The 21,540-nt window shown below is 47.2% G+C and overlaps 1 protein-coding gene across 1 annotated transcript in view; it reads left to right on the top strand.

Moving 5' to 3' along the window:
- TRIM71 (tripartite motif containing 71) overlaps positions 1–21,540 on the top strand; it is a 385,784-nt gene that overhangs the window by 209,969 nt on the left and 154,275 nt on the right. The window contains exon 2 of the mRNA XM_086942098.1: positions 12,984–13,151. Within this exon, the coding sequence (XP_086798224.1) occupies positions 12,984–13,151 (168 nt within the window). The remainder of the gene's footprint in view (positions 1–12,983; positions 13,152–21,540) is intronic.

Genomic DNA, 21,540 nt, shown 5'->3' with positions numbered 1-21,540 from the left:
GGGAGGCGGGCACAGCGTTTCCTCTGGAATCCCGGGCCCGTCGGCGGTGATAATTTATTTGGGGACACAGTGGGGGCTGACTGAAAAAGCAATCATGTTGACTCCATGACATCAGCTGTGCAGCATGGGCAAAAGAATAACAAGATTTTCTGCCAAACTCATTGAAAGTTGTTTCTGCCAGACGATCACAGGAACACTCACATTTGTGTCACTCACCCGCCCCATCCTGACAGTGCGGAATCAACTGTTGCGTGTCTTATCTTGCACTCTTTCTGCCTGCAGTAATTGTCAGTGAAACTATCAGATTTTTTTCCAGCGTTGCCTTCTTGACGCTACTGAGTCAGAATTGCATTTGGACCTGCGATTACGTTATGTGAAAGTTGTCCTGTAAGTCCCTGTTTAGCCTAGCAGTGTACGTTTGTTTCAAGATGAGTTTGCATGTTATAGAGACTGCGTGTGACTCTCCTCATGGATGGCCGACAAAAACTGCCAGTCACTCGTATTGATTGCAGCTCTTGTGATGTGTGATTTCTCACACCCTAGATTGTTTTCTCACCCCTTGGATACATATGCGCATTTTGAAACCCTCTGCATTTGTGTTACCAAAAGGCTCCGCCGATGGAAAACTCACTCCGAAGACTTTTTTTTTTTGGACGCTGCGTGCTGTCCCGCACCACCTCCTGCTGCATTTCCTGCTAGTCGGCGCCCATTGCCATTGACAATTCTTTTGCATGTCCTATGTGAAAGCTGCAGTATTTGTCTTTGGTCAGTATTTGACACTTACTGAACACTGTTTTTACGTCAAGAATCCACTTGATAACATTGCACACGTGTTTTGTATTTTAAATTTGCTTTCTCTAGCTGCATTCCTCGCAAGCAGCATGCACGCATTTAAAACTAGTTATCAAACTATATTTCTTGAGAAATAATATTTTGTAAAAGAACAAGCCCGGTTGATACATGTTTTTTTATTCCCCATCATCCGCGCATCAGACCCGCCCCATCCTGACAGTGCGGAATCAACTGTTGCGTGTCTTATCTTGCACTCTTTCTGCCTGCAGTAATTGTCAGTGAAACTATCAGATTTTTTTTCCAGTGTTTCCTTCTTGACGCTACTGAGTCAGAATTGCATTTGGACCTGCGATTGCATTATGTGAAAGTTGTCCTGTAAGTCCCTGTTTAGCCTAGCAGTGTACGCTTGTTTCAAGATGAGTTTGCATGTTATAGAGACTGCGTGTGACTCTCCTCATGGATGGCCGACAAAAACTGCCAGTCACTCGTATTGATTGCAGCTCCTGTGATGTATGATTTCTCACACCCTAGATTGTTTTCTCACCCCTTGGATACATAAGCGCATTTTGAAACCCTCTGCATTTGTGTTACCAAAAGGCTACGCCGACGGAAAAATAATGAAGAAATGCGAGAGTTTGCCCAAGTGGTTGGGATGCCCGGGTTTCAGCAGCTTTGTGTCACGAGCTCACAGGCATGTTGGAAAACAAACACACTTGGGGTGGAATTCGTTAAGTACATGTGCTTCCTTCACAGGCAGCGGTTTGTCTCTGGCCTCAGAATGTCATGTTACATGTGTTTGTTTGCATAATCCGGAGGTAGCAGCTGTGCCTTCTTCCAAGGCAGGCTGCCTCCCGGGTTATAATTCTACCCTGTGCATAAAACGAGCAGTTTTAATGTCAGGTTGTATCCTCGCCAGGCTTATTGCGCGTGCACCACAAACCCCGACGTCTGCCCACGATGCCTGCCTGCATCACTCAACACCACAGCCCACTCCACAGCACCACTCGACACCACAGCACCACTCGACACCACAGCACCACTCGACACCACAGCACCACTCGACACCACAGCACCAGCACCACTCGACACCACAGCACCACTCGACACCACAGCACCACTCGACACCACAGCACCACTCGACACCACAGCACCACTCGACACCACAGCACCACTCGACACCACAGCACCACTCGACACCACAGCACCACTCGACACCACAGCACCACTCGACACCACAGCACCACTCGACACCACAGCACCACTCGACACCACAGCACCACTCGACACCACAGCACCACTCGACACCACAGCACCACTCGACACCACAGCACCACTCGACACCACAGCATCCCTCAATGCCACAGCACCCCTCAATGCCACAGCACCCCTCAATGCCACAGCACCCCTCAATGCCACAGCACCCCTCAATGCCACAGCACCCCTCAATGCCACAGCACCCCTCAATGCCACAGCACCCCTCAATGCCACAGCACCCCTCAATGCCACAGCACCCCTCAATGCCACAGCACCCCTCAATGCCACAGCACCACTCAATGCCACAGCACCACTCAATGCCACAGCACCACTCAACGCCACAGCACCACTCAGTGCCACAGAATCACTCAGCACCACTGAATGCCACAGCACCCCTCAACACCACAGCGCCATTCAAGGCCACAGCACCACTCAAGGCCACAGCACCACTCAAGGCCACAGCACCACTCAAGGCCACAGCACCACTCAAGGCCACAGCACCACTCAAGGCCACAGCACCACTCAAGGCCACAGCACCACTCAAGGCCACAGCACCACTCAAGGCCACAGCACCACTCAAGGCCACAGCACCACTCAAGGCCACAGCACCACTCGACACCACAGCACCACTCGACACCACAGCACCACTCGACACCACAGCACCACTCGACACCACAGCACCACTCGACACCACAGCACCACACAGAACCACTCAACACCACAGCACCACCAAACACTACAGCACAACTCCACAGCACCCCTCAACGCCACAGCACCCCTCAACGCCACAGCACCCCTCAACGCCACAGCACCCCTCAACGCGACAGCACCCCTCAACGCGACAGCACCCCTCAACGCCACAGCACCACTCAACGCCACAGCACCACTCAACGCCACAGCACCACTCAATGCCACAGCACCACTCAATGCCACAGCACCACTCAATGCCACAGCACCACTCAATGCCACAGCATCACTCAATGCCACAGCATCACTCAATGCCACAGCATCACTCAATGCCACAGCATCACTCAATGCCACAGCATCACTCAATGCCACAGCATCACTCAATGCCACAGCATCACTCAATGCCACAGCATCACTCAATGCCACAGCATCACTCAGCACCACTGAATGCAACGGCATCCCTCAGCACCACTGATTGCCACAGTATCAATCAGCACCACTGAAGGCCACAGCATCACTCAGCACCACTCAATGCCACAGCACTACTGAATGCCACAGCATCACTCAGCACCACTGAATGCAACGGCATCCCTCAGCACCACTGATTGCCACAGTATCAATCAGCACCACTGAAGGCCACAGCGTCACTCAGCACCACTGAAGACCACAGCATCACTCAGCGCCTTTGAAGACCACAGCATCACACAGCACCACTGAACGCCACAGCATCACTCTGTGCAACCATTCAACAACAACTGGTTCTAATATGTTTTCTGTCAATGTTTCAAAGCTTTCTTACAAATGTCACAAAAAATTGTTAATATTTCACTGCTGTTCTTGGATTTTCATCACAATAAAATACACTGAACATAATCTTCCCAAAAGTTATTTACAAAAGTTTAAGCTATTGCCATTATAAATTTCAATAACTTTTATTTAAGTATTAATTATTTTAAAAAAATGAAAGCCATTGTTATTTGTAATATTAATACATCTAAGTCATGTAAATACAATACATAATGCATTACAAATGCTATAGGTGTCACGTTTGCGAAAGTTAAAACTATTGGCATTGTAAATGACAAAGCTATTAATTTCGCAATTTTCAAAACCAACACATAAATAAAATATTTGTCATTTACAATACCAATAGCTCAAACTTTCCTAATGCGAGACCTATTGCATTGCAAATGCTTGTTCAAGATTGATTCCAAGAATACGGATTACCTATTTGCAATCTAACGCTTTGTCTCCTATTGTACTAACATGTCTACACTGACCGTTTTGTTTCATTGATTAGAGTGTGCATAGGTTCTTGAAAATTACTGTATTTAGTGTCAGTCTTGACTGACACTACATTGAGGGGTTCTAGGGCTTATCCTCTCACCCAATGTTGCACCTCACATTCGCCATAAACTACGAATTAATATTGTCAATACCCAGCTTTGCGCCCTTTTCTATAACCTACTAAAAACCTTTTCTTAGACCCTTACCACTTCTCCTTGTAAATGAATTACCCCTTCCTCTCGCCACCGTTGTTTGACCCTGTAAATTAGGGATTTCATCCTTTCAATGACCCTTCCTGTAAGCAGTAGGCACACTCATTTTGGCCTAATCCTCCACTACGTTGCTGCGCCGGATCCAGAGAAAGTTGACCAGCCCCTGTTCAATTATCCTCCTCCTCTTCTGCATATTTCCCATTAATTTATGTCTCCCCTACAAAAATATGTTGCAATAACACACTATCAGGATTTTCTTTGTTCAATTTTAAAAAACTTTAATAATAAGAATACGTCGAATGAGAACAACCCTGTGCAACATGGTCTGTAAAAGACAATGCTAATTGTACTGTTTTATGTTAACTGTGTTTTTATAGTGCTTAGCATCTAGGCAATATAATACTGTCTAGCGTCAGAACTCTGGCCCAGAGGGTTGTAGAGACATCTGGTTTTCACTGTTTGTCCTAATTTTATGTGTTATATAATACTCCTGGGTGTAATAAAGTGCTTTTCTTTTATAAAAAGTAAAGCACTGACTGGACAATGAGTTCATCAGCTGGCAGTACAATGTGTGCTGTATTCTGATTGTCTAACCGCACCTCATCTCTTTGAGTAAGCGTTGGACTGCCCTGTCTTGCTACTCTAAGAGTCGAAACGAGTAGGGAACTCTGCAGTTGATACAATTGGAGCATAGTGAACCGAGTGCCCTGATCCCCCAGAAAGATTGTTCGAACAGGCTGTGAACCTGGGGCGGAATGTACAGTCACTGAAACAAAGGGCCCGATCGAATGAGCTAGCATTTGCTCATATCCCTGTTAGAGCACAATGTTTTGCGCATCCTGGGCAAGGGGTGCGTCAGGCTGTTGACTAGCTGGACCTTGTGGTTGACTTGATAATAGCATTGTCATCTGGGCAGGAATAGTAATAATTTAAAACTCTTATCACAAATATTTTACTAAAACAAAGCATGCTGTAGGAATGCACTGTCATTACAGATAGCATATTCTCCATTGAAATGGCCACTAAAGGTTTCCCACTAACGTGTTTTTTTATTGATAAAGATACACAGTGCACAAACAATGTTTGGAAATCGGCATTCAGCAAGAATACCTAAAAGTTGCACATCACCAAGCAAACCATTCTAATTTGTACTGATCCTATAAACATGTATATATATATATTTTTTTCTCTCAATATCAATTTACAAAAGTGTGTCTTCATAATTGATGAAGCATATTTGAAATGTTTGAACCGTTCACTTATTAGCAATTTCAGTGCTGTGTTGGAGAAAAAGGAAGAAACCTGGCATCTTACAGCCTTTCATTTCACATGTTTTGCACAGTGCAATCCTAACGCAGTTCACGTTACAAAATCCTTTAATTTCAGTCACAGAAAACAAACTGACTTTTGACCTCTGTTTCTGAAAGCTGAGAAAATGCTGCAAGATAACAATATTTAAAAGCATTGTTATTTCTTATTCAGTTTGCTGAGTAAGCTGAACACCCGTTGTCACCTCTCTGTTAATCCCTAAAATAGCTCGTCCATATTTAATCTTGCTCGACATTGAGTGGACTTTTTTTTCTTTCTTTTCAAGCCCTGCTAAAGTGGTGCATGTTCTTCCCATTATCGATAGCTTTCTCATTTATCTACCTACCTTTTCCTTAAAAAAAATGTAAATACTGTGTTTTTGTTTAAATCTAAGGAGCCGTCCAGCAGCCACTCCAATCTTCCTTTGTCCTTTGTATATTTTATACCAAAAAAAACTATTCCAAAGATTCACTCCAAATTTCACCTACATCCTCCAATTTGAGGTGGGTAGTGAAGGAATTTGTCCAAAAACTGACTTCCAAAACAACATAACGATGAGAACTGCATTTCCTTAGTTTACTCATTGTCCCCTAAAATTGGCTACCCTTGACAAGTGTCTCCGAAGCAATCAATTGCAGAAGCATGCATTTAGGGCAACCTCACCAAGTGAATGTGGGGGCGTCCGTCTCTTCGCACTTTGGACAAGCTTGTAAATCAGTAATCAACCCGGTTTGGGACCAGAGAGAGATGGGAGTGGAGCTGTAGGGTCGGGACGCAAGTCTGGACTGGGAGGTTGTTGTCCGTTAGCGTCGGAGTTTTTTTCCACAGTTGTACTTTGTGTTTACTCTGAGTAGTATGTTAGTACCTGGGATGCGAATAGTATTTTCCAATTGGCTGCATTAGAATATTTTTATGGGCATGGTGTTGTGCGCCTGGTGATCTACCCAATGTACACATACTGCTGTTGGCTTTTCCCTTGCCTTTCGATGTACTATTCGGTGAACTATATAATGTAGTCATCTCTGGAATTTGACTTGCAACTGATGAATAGCACATGCTTATAGCGGCACATGGAATGCAGGGAATGTAGCTTTACAAAATGGTGAAATAGGGACTGGTGCTGATGCTCACTTTGGGGCAGTGAAGAAGGTGAGAAGTGTTGAAGATGCTATTCTTATTTATTATTTATTATTCGCGAAACTTGTAGAGTCCCAGCATAAAGAAGCTTCAAGGCATTTGCTAAAACTCTACATACAGAGATATATCAGTCTGCAGCTGAAATATGAAGCTGGGATGACGTTAACTGATATCAGCACATCACATTAAAGTAAGACTGAGAATGCGGTAAATTGCGGATTTACAGGATGGGGATATTCAATACAACTACAGAACCCAACAATTTGGAGAAATATGGGACAAAGTTAATTACGAACTGCTCGTCAACAGTTGTATGGCTAAGCAGAATGGTCAGATAGTTGTGACCTTCCTTCAAATTGATGCGTCTTCAGGTGTGTGACCATGGCAGTTGCAGCCTTTTCAGGATAAACTGCTCTTCCTTGGCAGCGTTGTGACATCAGACAGTCTGTGGATGCTCACTATATTGCAGCCCACAGCAGCCATCAGGAGGAACTCAGATGATTGATCTTGAGTAGTCTTCAGGGAGCAGTCCCAGGGACACATTTGCAGCATAGGTCACCCCAAGGGTTTTCAGGAAACCCGCTTTCATTTGGTATTGTCCAGGCTAGGAGCGTGGTGGGCTTCTCCTCCTGGACAGTCTCTCTGTTGGACTTGGCCCTTCTGGCAGGTTCACCCCTAGAGTTTTTGCTTGTAGTGGTGACCTGGTGATGGTGATTTTTGGGTTCTGCGCACTTTCACTGTGTCCCAGTGGAAAGTGCATGCGCACTCTGAGTGCATGTGATGAGATAGGCCTGCCCTCCCGTAGGAATGCATGGGGAATGTATGTGTCCCTGGTAGTTCCTGATGCGTGGGGTGTACAGGTTCGAATTTGATATGTGCGAACTCGTGAGAGTGAATGCTTCGCAATGATGTATGTGACATGATTGTGTCTTGTGCGGAAATGCCACTTCTAGGACTTGGCATATTAATGTAAAATATGCCTGGCGTGTGATTGGCTGGAGCTGGCTGGTGAGCCTGGCTCCAGGAAGGCTGCATGGGTCTGCCCGGTGGTGAGTGTGAGATTAGCATGTTGATGGCTGGGGAGGGCTGCACCTGGTCCCTGATGGGCCTGGACTTTCCCCACACAATGCTGGCTCCGCCCCCTGTGGTGCGACTGATGACCCTAGCCCTGCCAGTGAATGAAATGGGTGGTTGAGCTATCATGGGTACTCCAAAACCAGCTGCAACTGGTTTTCCCCCCACCCTGCACCTACAGACAAAGGAATTATGTGTATAAAAATGGGGCTGTGTCCCCACAGAAGTTGTTCTCTTCCAGGATCCTGCCTGAGGGGGATGCTGCTGTTGCTGGGCCAGAGGACCGCCACTTTGACTGTCTCCCTGCCTGGAGACCCAGTGAGCTGACTCTGGGCCCAGCCTTGCCCCCCTGCCTTGCTGAAGGACTTTTCCTGGACTTTGCTGGCTTCCAGCGCCTGGGAGCACTTTGCCTTGCCCCTGGCACCTGGGAGCGCTTTGTTTTGCTTCTAGCGCTTAAGAGCGCTTTATTTGGCTTGTAGCGCTTGGGAGCGCGCCAATTGCTGTGCAAGTACCCACCCTGCTCGTGGTTGCCAGATCGAGTGCCCACCTCGATTGGAATATTTATTTAAGAAAGCCGGTGCCCACCCGGCATTGCCCCGGTGATTTGCCGCTGTTTTTAGATTTTACCTCGAGGGAGCCCACCCCTCGGTAAATTGATCCCCAGCCTACGAGTGCCTGAAACGGGCCGCCGCGCTGCCCGCGACGACCCGGAAGTGGCTGGCCGGCCGGCCAATCCGAACGCGGCCCGAACGGAAGTCCCGCCCCCGCAGCCGCGACCCGGAAGTCAGGCAGACCAGGGGCAGGACATAGAGACAACCGGAAGCGGACGGGAGGCCACCCCGCGCTCCGGTGAGAGAATTTGCCCGCAGCCGGCACCTTCCACGGGGCTCCCAGGAGTGAGGGAGAGCCCCGTGGTGACCGGCCTGCAGGAGAGAGAGCCCCCGAGGAGCGGGAGCTCTCGTGCAGAGCCGCCCGCCGCACCAAGCCGAGGAGCAGCCCCAGAGCGGAGAGCTGCAGCGTCCCGAGACCGGTGAGTGCCCGTGCAGGGAGGGGGCGTCGGGCCACATTGCCGGTGCCCGCCCCTCCCCCCTAGTGAAAGGCTCGTGGGGGCCTTACCTGTTGTTGAGCCTGTCGAGGCTCCAGTACGCCGGGGGCAGATCCTGGTGTAGAGTCCCAGAGGGACTCCAATGACGGGCCAGTGTTCTCAAGTCCCCCAGAGGGGGGGACTCCCACAGTAAGGCGCCACAGTTGCTCTCAGAGCCACGAGGGCTCCAGGCGGCATTTCTCTGTTTGGCGAGCCACAGAGGCTCAAGGGGGCACAGTGGTTTTACGAGCCCTGAGAGGCTCAGGAGGGCCAGTCATTTGTGTAGAGCCCTGAGAGGCTCGGGGGACATTTTATTTGTTCAGGGCCTGGAAGGCTCCAACGTTGTCCCCACCATTTTCACCAGTTGCCCAGCACTTTGTGGGCAACTGCCACGTTTAGGCCCCTGACATTTGGGACAGTTCTGGTGTTCCTGCCTAAAGGTGATTTGTGCGCAATTGTTCTTGTTCTACACTGCTGAATGTTTTTATGCATCATGTGCCTTGCCCTTACACCGCTGAATGTATTTAATGCATCATGTGTTATCTGCACCTCTGAATGTGTTTAGGCGTCATGTGTTTTCTCCTACACCTCTGAATGTATGTTATGCATCATGTGTTATGTGCTTACACCCCTACAGGTATTGTAATACTTAGGTGGTTTTTCTCCTAGTACAGGTGGTGCTAGTGAGGTCATTTACCAGTAGTTACTGGTTGTGTACTTTATGTTCTATTTTTGTGCTACAGTGATTTATATCCTAAGTTCTAAAAGTGCTGATTCCTGACAGTGGTCCAGGTGGCCCTGTCTTGTACATTCCTTGTAAATTCTGCCCGTGCCTGTTGGCACATTGTAAAGTGTGTGTTTTATCTAATGTGCTTTGGTGTAATACAAAGGCTATTTTTATATATAATCTTGTGTGGAGTTTCCTTTGTGGTGGGCCTTGGGTGTTGTTGCTGGTGTGCGTGTGCAAATACTTAACTCACATCGCCTCCAAGTTTAGCCTTGCTGCTCGCGCCACGTTACCTAGAGGGTGAGCAGGGGTTATCTTGGCGTGTAACTCCCTTGCCCTCACTTAGGAGTGGTGGTCTCTGACTGACTTTGGCGCAAGCCCTGGCCAGCCAGGGATCCCATTTCTAACACTCTCCTTTTGCAATGTCAGGCAGACCCCTTCCCTCTTGAGCATGCGGGCTTCTAGGTCCTTCAGGTTAGTCATACAGCTCTTCTAGCAAGTGGTCCTATTCAGGTGATGCCCCATCACTTCTGGGAATCTGATTGTTAGACAAGCACCAGCCATGGCCTCGCAGCTGATTCCACTTTTAGATACTTTTGCTAGGCAAGGAATCTGGATCCCTGGACTCTTATCTAACTAAAGAACCGGTTTGGGTGGTGCTCCTTTCAGATATCCTTTTCAGGCTACTGTCCGGACTCCGCTTTTGCTGAAAGTGGTACCTCTAAGCTGGATCACGCGCAACATGGGCATGATGGAGTGTGAGGCTTTTCAGTGTGAAATCTCTTCTGGATTCACATGCTTATCACCTGGCTATCTTTAGCCTTCCAGAAGCAGCAATTGGAGCAGACAAAAGGGCAGGCCTAACTTAGATACGTTCTCGTCTGTAAAAACAGAAACTGCAGTCAGTCCTCACTCCCACCATCAATCAAATGGCAGTGATCAGCCCCTTAAGTCTAAATGGTAAACCGCATAGTCTCCATCGTACTTACTTCAGTGTCTGGATCCTGACCCTCCAGTCACAATAACGCACACGGTACACTTTTGCTGTCTGTGGAAGCTGTTGTCATCCCCTTTTCTTGTGCCATGCCAAACCAAGGGCATTCAAAATGGATCCAACTGGCTTTAATATTCTGGGGGAGGCTGTGTGTTGGTGTGTTTTTGGTGTGTGTGTGTGTGTGTCGGTGTTGGTTGATGTGTGTGTGGGTTGGTTGATGTGTAGGTGGGTTGGTTGGCATGTTAGTTGGCGAGTGGGTTGGTTGGTATGTGGGTGGGCTGGTTGTTGTGGGTTGGTTGGCGTGTGGGTGGGCTGGTTGTTGTGGGTTGGTTGGCGTGTGTGGGTGGGTTTGTGGGTTGGTTGGTTTGCAGGGGTGGGTGGGTTGGTGTGTGTGGGGGTTGTGGTGCGTGGGTAGGTTGGGGTGTGTGTGGGGGTTGGGGTGTGTGTGGGGGTTGGGGTGTGTGTGTGTGTGGGGGTTGGGGTGTGTGTGTGTTTGTGGGTTGGGGGGTGTGTGTTTGTGGGTTGGGGTGTGTGTGTTTGTGGGTTGGGGTGTGTGTGTGTGTGTGTGTGTGTGGTGTTATTGACTCAAACGGTGTGGTTGCTTTAAGGATTCAGAAAACGCAGTACTCTGTCATCACAGCTTTGTGTGCAACCCAGGAAAAGGACAGCAGTCCTCCATCCACTATGAAGGTATGGATGATGCTTCCCTCCAGGTCACTGTACACGTTTCGGAGTTACCATTGTCAAGGACTAGTCTAGGCCTCTGCTCTGATGTTAAATTAGTGTGACACGAGGGCCAAAACAAAATTCAGGATACAAGATTCACAAATTGTTGGGCACTTGGGGCCAAGCTACATGCTAGTTTACCATGCAGATAACATTCCCACCCCACCAAATGGTATTTTTGTAGGTACACAGATCGAGACCTGGGCTGGCACTAGCAAAACCTTAATTCAGAATAGTTCAGCAGTCACCAGATGGTTTAGAGTTTTGAGACTGATTTGCATATGGCCATGTCTGAACTGGGGTAGCGGAGTGAGCTAAAGAACGGTGATGGATTAAACCCAGATCAGTTGACTGGGGGTGAGTGTTTGTATTGTCAACTCTCAGTCTATCACCACCTTTGCTTTTTCTTTGTTCGCACTAAGTTGGCAGGGTATGCTCAGATGTGAGTCCCTTGCTCACTTTGCCACTGGAGTCAAGCAAGCCTGGCTTAAGACGGCTGTAATGCCAGAAACCGGTCCTGGGAAGATATGGCTTGGCAGTTAGGGCTGGACTGTTCCCATGAGGCACAGGGTCAGACTGATTTGCATATGGCCACGTCTGAACTGGGGTGGCGGAGTGAGCTAATGAACGGTGATGGATTAAACCCAGATCAGTTGACTGGGGGTGAGTTTTTGTTTTGTCAACGCTCCGTCCATCACCACCTTTGGTTTTTCGTTGGTCATAATTTGAGCTGTTCCTAAGTTTGGCAATTTAACAGTTTATGAACCTATATGATTTTTTTTTTAGGCCAGTGGGCATCATCAGAATATTTTGTACTTGGGCAAAAATATTTTTAATGATTAGAGGAATTATAAAAGTATACAAATACCCTATTTTGTAACCCGAGAAGTGGAATTGTAGTTTTATTTCAGCTTAATGGAAAGCCTCATTTTCTTCTCTCCACACAATTATTTTGTCTATAAAATGGAACTGTACAGATATGTAGCTGGCTTGAACTATTTTCCAGTCATTCTCTCTAAAAAATGTTGCTTTTGTATAGCATGGATTGCTTGATCTCCAAAGCAGCGTAACTCATCTACAGAGTGGTTATTGGCTTCAAAGGCCAATGAAGCACCTTCAATCCTCAAAGATTGTAATGCTGCATGTGAAAAGGGTGGATTCGGATGGGGAGATTTGTACACCATTTATGAGTGGCCTCTGTGAATGGTTCATGACAATAGACCGTCTTGAGCGGCAGGATCTGCATGGGTTAGGTTCCAAACTAGGATGTGTTGTTAGTAGGTTGCCATTTTAATTATTTTAATACTCTCAGCAATGACTGTGTTCGAGATATGGAATGCAACAACTACAGATTATGATTTCACAGTGTTAATTTACATTAAACAGTATTGGCATGAATGTGGAATCGGTTCTTTGGCATGTTGAGAACTTGAAGTTGGAACTTTCTTTGGCATGCTGGGGGCACAACCTCTGCAATACCTCAATGCAATTCTGTGAATCCTTTCACAGATCCGTCTCCCCTTCTATCAGAAAATTCCATGTGCGTTTTTGTTTTGCATGCTCTTCAGCAGGATGTCTTTCAAATGCATTTTAAAAGATACTCTCTGTTGTTCACTCTTGTTGTAGTTTGCTCTTTAACTGTACTTTTCTCACAGTACCTTTTGGTTAACTTCATCTGTTTAGCTTCCTCTTGTTTTCCAGATGCTGCATTTCTACTGCGACACCTGCTCAGTCCCCATTTGTCGAGAGTGCTCCATGGGACGGCATGCTGGTCACAGTTTTATCTACCTCCAAGAAGCGCTCCAGAACTCGCGAGCCCTTACCATTCAACTGCTTGCAGATGCTCAGCAGGGACGCCAAGCAATTCAGGTGAGGTGTTACTTTAGTTAAGACATATCTTTAAAATAGCTTTCTATATTTAAAAAAACTATCCTTGACAAACAGTGGGGTGAAGGACTGGGTTCTTTAAGACCCAGCGGTGCCAGGGCACAACACCTGAAACCTTCGTGGGTAACCTGCTCCGGCGTACGAATCACAGAGACACGGGACACTTCCTTCGACGTCAAAGATTCAAGGTTTATTTACTGCAGGGAACACAGAAGTCACGGCAAGTACACCACGTGCAACTTGGGGAGACTGCTTCAAATTGGTTCTGTGGATCGCTCCTTTTATACAGTTTTTACCCATAAGACAACATGACACACAAAAGTTTACAACCCGGTTCCCACCATTATCCCCCAGAGGGGTCGCTTTGGTCACTTTGAGACACATGAGGTCCGGAACATAAGTGCGGAAACATTTGGCGGTTCCCAACTGTAAAAACCCATCTTCCCACCATTAGCGAATTCCAATCAGCAGAAAAATAGATCGAAATAGGAACAAGGACAGGTGCAGAGGAAGACGGAGACAGTGGGGAGATCGGAAAGGGTGTAAAAGGGGAGGTATCGGGAAACACGAGATACAGGCATCAAAGGGACGTGCCTAATGAGATGCACGGCTGAGACAATAAGTCCGTGCTGCAAGATGAGCCTCGAGCGGCGCCATCTGCCTTACAGTAGCAACCCCCCTCGTCATAAAGACACTTACAAAGAACATGTGTCTTCCGCAAATATCTTGGGAGTCCCAGGGTCGCGAAGCGGACAACGTCCGTTCGCTGGCTACTTGAGGGCAAGAGACAAAATGGATGCCGTATCTAAGATGGAACCCGTGGGTACAGACCAAAAACCCACATAACAAACGAACGGTTAAAGTTAGCACAGCGAAACTGCGCACACTTACTAAACTCGTCATTTGCGGTTCATAGATACCAGACTCGACCATATTCGTGCGAGTCGAAAACACCACTTACAATTGTCACGGAACCTCAGACGCTCCTTTTGCCCTCATGTAGGCAAGCACTAGTCGGAATCATATTCAATATTCATCAGACCATCGAGATGTTGCTGTAGCATAGCTCTGTCCAACCGAGTCCCCTTGGTAACAGGTGGGTGTCTCATACACGTTGTAGCACAGAGGCCACATAAGGCAGGACCACACTGCACACAAAGGCAACACGTGAACAGGAACACTACAACGACTCCGATGATCATCAGAATCTTCCAACCCCAAGTCGACATCAGGCCCCAAAACCATCCAAGTAGCGTCCAATCCCCTACATCCACGTGTATGGATTCGGAGATCTTATGCAACCTCGAGATGGCTTGATAGACAGTTGGAGCGTTATCTGGAATGAAAATGCAGCAGCTCGAATGGATCACCTTACATACCCCACCCCGATCTGCTAAGATGACATCTAAAACCATACGGTTTTGTAACGTCATAAGTCTCTCCGCCTGAAGTTCAGTGGTGATATTACCAAGGGCACTGGCAGTAATATTAGCTGTCGATTCTACCACTCGAGTCAACTGTCTCAGGTTCCTACTATTAACCATAGGTCCCCAAAACGGGAGGAAACCCTTGAAAAAGTCTCCTGCCTCTTGACCGGCAGTATCCTCTTCGCTAATTACGCCTCGCACAACTCTAGTCTTATGATAATCGGCATCTACAGTGAACGTCGGAGGCAACAAATTTGCAATGAAGCATGAGCCCATGAAGTCAGCGGGCAACCATGCGTATGCACGATCATAACAGATAAAGTATGTACCCTTGGCAGCCAGAAACACAGGGGACGAGAACATCGGCAAAATGTAATTTTCAGTGCAAGCACTCGCTCCAAGTCGGGCTTGCGATCTTCGGGCACGACCCATGAGACAAAAATTACCAGTGTGGGGTACGACCCATATTGGAGGCGAGCTTTTAAGCTGCTTTTCGCTAGTGAACGCACTATATTCACCTCTACTTAGGACCCTATAGGCTTGTATCTCTTCTTCGGGAATAAGCGAGGGATCATAGATATCACTATCTAAATCCTCTATTGCTATCGACAAAGGTTTTTGATACGAGGTAGGACCAGAGTAGGGGGAACGTGGTTCTCGAATGGGGTGGAAACCCAGTGCGCTTCGAAACATTGTTTGAAATGCTCGAGCTGACCCTTGGGAGCTGTACGGTAACACCAGATATGGAATTCCCTTATCCGTAGTATGTGGCATCAACCCACACACCCAACAATTAGTAGTGTTAACCACTAATTGATGCTGATGAAGGAGCTGAATAAAGGAATTGTTGCGGAATTCTACACGTCTAGCCTGCTCGTGTTCCGGTAACATGTGAAAGGAATGGGGAGAAACAGTAGAAGTAAGTTTAGGGTTAGGAGTAGGAGTAGGAGTAGGTGTAGCAGAAGGTAAAAAGTAGGACATCGTATAATACACCCCACCCGCCAATAATGCAGAAGCAGTCAAGAACAATACAAACAGTTGGAATATAAAACATTTGGTACGACTGAGTTGCTGCAGCTTGAATCTGTGAACCTGAGCTCCCTCCAAATCATTCAGCTTCGAGAATGCCATTCCCTATGACCGTCCGCAACGTTTCTTGACGCACTTCGTTCTGTGTAGCAATAGTCAATCCCTAGGAGTTCCCAGAAACCGACGGCCTTTAACCTAGCGTCAAGACCTACTATCCAGAAGGAAGTACGCGCGCGGCCCTACGGCCTTTAATGCACAATATGTATATATGCAAAAACAAAGTCTCTCAGCTGTGGAAGCAAAAAGTACAAGGAATGAGGCTCAATATATATATATACAAAATAATCACAGTAATATGAATGTTCAAAACTGATCACGGAAAACGGGATAATGCAGTTGTCAATACAACAAAGCAGGATCTTTTATTTGTCCTTAGTGCGAGATCGCAAAAAATATCGGGTTTTCCCAGGACGTGTCTGCTCGTCAAACAAAGGATCCGTTGAAGAGACAGCGTCCTGCTGATCAGTTGAGTTTTCTGGTCTTGAGTCTTTTGATGCTAATTGTTCAACAGTGTCTTTCTGTTGCGCTGAGGATTCTCCAACAGGCTGTGCGTCGCTAAAAGGCACAAACGCCGGCAATCTTTCTGTTTCAGATGACGCAATGCCTCTCCTTACCCACGGGTCTGCCGGCAAAGGAATGGGGACTCTTTTGGTGTGGGTGGCATGCACCCAATTCTTACGTCCCTCGAGACGAACGGCAGTCCTCGTGGCCAGGAGCACTTGATAGGGTCCAGTAAACCTCGGGTCCAGGTTATTCTTGCGTGAAAAATTTCTCGTCACCACCCAATCTCCGGGCTGGAGCTGGTGGCCTGGACCCTCCGTCTGCGTCGGCAATGCGTCGTAAACCTGTTGGTGAATTAACCTCAGTTTAGCAGTCAAGTCATATAGATAATCGATCAACATCGGGTACTCAAGATCAGAGAACATTCCTGGCCTAGGAACCCCCCACACATTCGCAGGACGGCCGAACACTATTTCATAGGGGCTAAGCCCTACTCGGGAGTGTACAGTCGCCCTAGTTGACAGTAATGCCAAAGGTAAAGCGTCAGGCCACGAAAGACCAGTCGTAGCCTGAATCTTCGCTAACTTTAGTTTAAGGGTGCCGTTGTACCCTTCAACCAATCCAGCTGACTGGGGAGGATTGGCGCTGTGGAATTTTTGAGTAATTCCAAGGCCCTTACACACACTCTTCATCACACTACCCACAAACTCACTTCCGTTATCTGACCACACGACTCTAGGCATTCCATACCGAGGAAAATATTCCTTCAGTAGGATTTTCGCGGTAGACAAAGCAGTATTGTCTTTGAGAGAATAGGCCTCGATCCATCGGGAGAATGCGCAAACCACAACTAAAACGTATTTCAGGTTATTGCATCGCTCCATATGGATGAAGTCCAATTGACTCACCTCAAAGGGACATGAAGGGGGAGCAAAACTGCCAGGAGGAGTTGGGGTTCCTTTGCCAGGATTGTACATCATACACACCATAAAATTCTTCACCAGACGTTCAGCACATTTCGTAATACCATCATTCTTCCATACAGGGGACAACAATTTGCAAATACCTTTCGCGCTAATATGTGCTAACCCATGTGCCATTGTCACAACGGCCAACACATACGCATCAGGCAACATCCATCTTTTCTGATCCGACAAATCAATCCAACAACCATTCGCATCCAACTTTCCCGTACTTTCTTTCCACTTCATCTTTTCAGTCTCGGTGGCCTCATTCTGAATTGCTTTCACACTCTCGATAGTGTCCTCACACATACTCGATTCTGTAGGCCACCTAACCGAACTCGTCACATACATTCGAGTGCTAAGGTTCCGGGCAGTCTCCTTGGCAATCTCATCCGCAAACGCATTACCACGACCAACATCATCCGTGACCTTACGATGCGCACTACATTTAACAATCGCAACTTGCTTAGGCAGCGTCAGTGCATCCAAAAGATCATTCACAAGCTGGCCATGCTGAATCTTCGTGCCATGCGACGTCAAGAAACCTCTCTCTCTCCACAATCGTCCAAAACTGTGAGCGACACCAAACGCGTATTGGCTGTCGGTAAACACATTCACACGTTTCCCTTTTGCTAACACACATGCTCTAGTAAGAGCAATCAGCTCTGCAGCTTGGGCAGAATTCTGATTTAATCTTGCAGTCTCAACAACAGTATTCAATGTTACAACAGCATAAGCAGTAGTCACATCGCCATTCGGCAACTTAAAACATGACCCATCCACATACAATGAACCATCCGGATCTTCCAATGGGGTGTTTTTAAGGTCCACTCGACCTTTTGTTTCTTCTTCAGTCCTCAAGTAGCAATCATGCTCTGCTACTTCATCTGACTCTGTGCTAATTGGTAACAAAGTTGCCGGGTTCAGAACATTACAACGTTTTATTTGAATATGGCTTGCCAACAGCGTCAACTCGTACCCAGACAACCTTGCACTCGTCAAGTGCTGAGTTTTCGTACGATTCAAAAGAGTATCGACTGCATGCGGAACCATCACCGTAAGCATATTATCCATGACCAATCCTGCTGATTGTCGGATGGAGACCGCAGCTGCCGCTGTTGCTCGTAAACAACTCGGCAATGCTCTAGCTACCGGGTCCAAGGTCGAGGAAAAATATGCACATGGACGTTGCTTACCACCAAAAGGTTGCGTTAAGACACTCCAAGCACAACCTTCTCTCTCGTGAACATATAACGTAAACGGCTTGCTATAGTCAGGAGTACCTAACACAGGAGCCGAACACAATGAATCACGCAGTTCAGAAAAACTTTTCTGACATTCTTCCGTCCATGGTAAAGGAGTTGAAACATCCTTGCACGTAAGAGCCACCAATGGTTTCGCTAGCAATGAAAAATTAGGAATCCATTGCCTGCAGTATGACGTGATACCTAGAAAGGCACGCACATCTCTTTGGGTTTTTGGCACAGCCATTCGCGCAATTGCTGCAATTCTCTCTGGGGTCAACCTCCTTCCCTCCTTTGACAATAAGTGACCTAGATAGGTTACTTCTTGACAACAATATTGGAGTTTAGAAGGGGACACCTTGTGATTCAACTCACAGAGATGTTGCAGCAACGACACCGTAGCAATTTTGCAAATGTCCTTAGTATCCGCAGCTACCAATAAGTCGTCGACGTATTGGATCAAGGCTGCACCAACCGGCAACCTGAATGCGTCCAGTTGACCCTTCAAGGCTTGGCTGTAAATAGATGGACTTTCACAGTAGCCCTGAGGAGCGCGTTTGAACCGGAAGCTGCGTCCACCAAGAGAGAAACCGAAAAGGTCTCTGCTCTCCTCGGCAATCGGGATGCTGAAAAACGCATTTTTCAAGTCGATCACCGAAAACCATGATGCAGAAGCTGGAATCAGAGTCAGTAGCGCCGTGATGTCAGGCACAACGGGAAATTGAGGAACTACAATTTTATTCACCTCCCGTAAATCGATAACAAAGCGATAAACAGGGGGTTTCGAAGGATCAGTACGTTTAAGAATGGGCAGCACGGGGCTGTTGCACACGTTTCCCCGAGTTTCTTCAATAACATCTTTCTCGATCAAATCATAGATGATCGCTAACAGTGCTCGTTCACCATCAAGGGAGATACGATATTGGGGAATACGTGGCAGTCGCACATTAGATTTCAACTGTACGACATAAGGGGAGATATCAAGTAGGCCCACGTCATTTGGACCCGTTGCCCACAAAGACGCAGGAAGAGAACTCAATTCCGGTGGAAGCTTATCGAGAGACAAATACATAGGAGAGACAACCCTCTCTCCTAACGTAAGCTTTACACCCGCAGGAGAACAATACAAAGTTGCATACAAACGTTTAAGCAAATCCAGGCCCAAAAGATTTTCACCACAACCCGTAGTCAAAATCAACGGAGCTTCTAGCTCACGTGGCCCAATTTTAAGGGGCAAAGGGCGTGAAACTGGATTGCTAACGGGGGCGCCAGAGAATCCAACGGAAACATTTGTTAAGCCAGACAAAGGTGCGCCAGGGAGCTTCGAATGCATGATAGAACTTTTCGCTGCACCAGTGTCCAACAGAAAAGGCTCAACGACGCCCGATGTAGCAACTGCGACGTAAGGCCCTCTCTGATCAACCGGAACTGATACCACTCCCTCTCCTTGTCTTTGGCTGTCCTAGTAATTACTGTCGCCAGTTCCCTGATCGACGTAATAATCGTCTACATTATACTGCGCAGATCTTCCTTGCGACGATCCACGTTGATCAAAACAATTATCGGAATTTGATGAGTTATCTGAGCGATCATTCTGAGCACCACGACCTCTACCACGTGATGCCTGCTGCGAACCACCACGACCTCCTCTAGATGAGTTACCACTGTTACGTTCATTTAGAACGGGACAATTGAATTTAATATGACCCTCTTGTCTGCAATAAGCACATTGATTGTACCCTAACGAGGATCTTTGGGAGGAGGAGTCATTACGAGTTTGGGATCTGTTCGATTGCGGCTGCGATCTATTCTGTTGTGAATTATTCTGATTCGAACGTGGGGGATACGCTTGCTGAAGCAATACTTTAGTTTTTAGCTCTTTCGTCTTTTTATCAGCACGGTCATTCTCTTCTTTCTCTCTATTCTCATAGTATTGTGCCGTAGCCAATATCTGAGCTGAGGTAGAAACGGCCCATGCGCTTTCCGAATTCTTTAACTTATTGCTCAAATCGGGCAATAAATTCGAAACAAATTTATCCACAAACAATCTTTGACCACCCTCAGTACCCATATCCTGTCCACTATGGTCAACGAATGCCTCCTCAAACCTCGTAAAGAAGTCGGAGACACTTTCGTCCTTTTTCTGCTTACAAGCTGACAATTTGTCCCAATTTACTCTCATAGCTGGCATAAGGGTTTTCATTAATGCTATTATTCTTTGAGGAAGAGCAGTAATCATCTGCTCAGGTTTAGCTCCACCAGTTTGTAAACCATCCGCCGCCACAATGGCAGCCCAATCACCACCTAATTCATTCGGATGATTTTCCTGCCGAATCTTAGCCCATACCGGTTGTGGTACGACATTGCCGAACAACATATCGATATCGGCTAGCTTCATTACCGTAGCATCTACGAGCTGCGATAATTCTTTGTAATACCCTGCAGGATTTTTGCGAGGGTCAGGCAAAGATTGCTTCACCTGTAACACTTCCGATCTTTTCCATGGGAGGTGTATCCATACTCTCTGGAAGAATGGCGGGATCGGGGGGTTTGCCCCAGGATTACCCGGCATCCACACTGGCGGAACTTCACGCATGGGATATTGGCCAGACTCGTCTGATTGTTTTTCAATATCCTCAACGAACAATGCATGAGGTATCGGAGCGGGACGAAGAGATAGCAACCGCTCGACAGCACGTCGAACGTTGGTATCCACTATCAGCCCATTTGCGAACTGAAGCTGTAGATCAGACAACGCGGTCAGCACCTCGTCAGGCGCGTCGGCCGCTATCTGATCATGAAGGAACTTACACATTTCATTAAACACATATCTCTGGGTTGGTATATTGAATTGACAAAATGTATCGAGTACGACACGGGGTGGACTTCTAAGAGGATTTACCATCCAACCCATCGCCATATTATATAGCGCAACGCGTTCTCTGTTTCCAGGAAGCTGACTACGTCTCTGAGGACCGTCGGAACCAGCGGACCCATGAACAGGTCCAAGCGAATGAAAGAAGCTAGCCGCAAGAGGAGTAGTACGAGAACGAGTAGAGGGAGAAGCATACGATACAGGACTAACAAGAGAAGGAGTAGAAACAGTAGCAACAGTAGGAGTTAACAAAACAGGAGCAGTAGCAGG

Source organism: Lissotriton vulgaris, chromosome 10 (genome assembly GCF_964263255.1).
Source record: "Lissotriton vulgaris chromosome 10, aLisVul1.2, whole genome shotgun sequence".
NCBI classification, from domain to species: Eukaryota; Metazoa; Chordata; class Amphibia; order Caudata; family Salamandridae; genus Lissotriton; species Lissotriton vulgaris.
The sequence above is the reverse complement of the archived record's forward strand: the minus strand, read 5'-3'. Positions and strand labels throughout refer to the sequence as shown.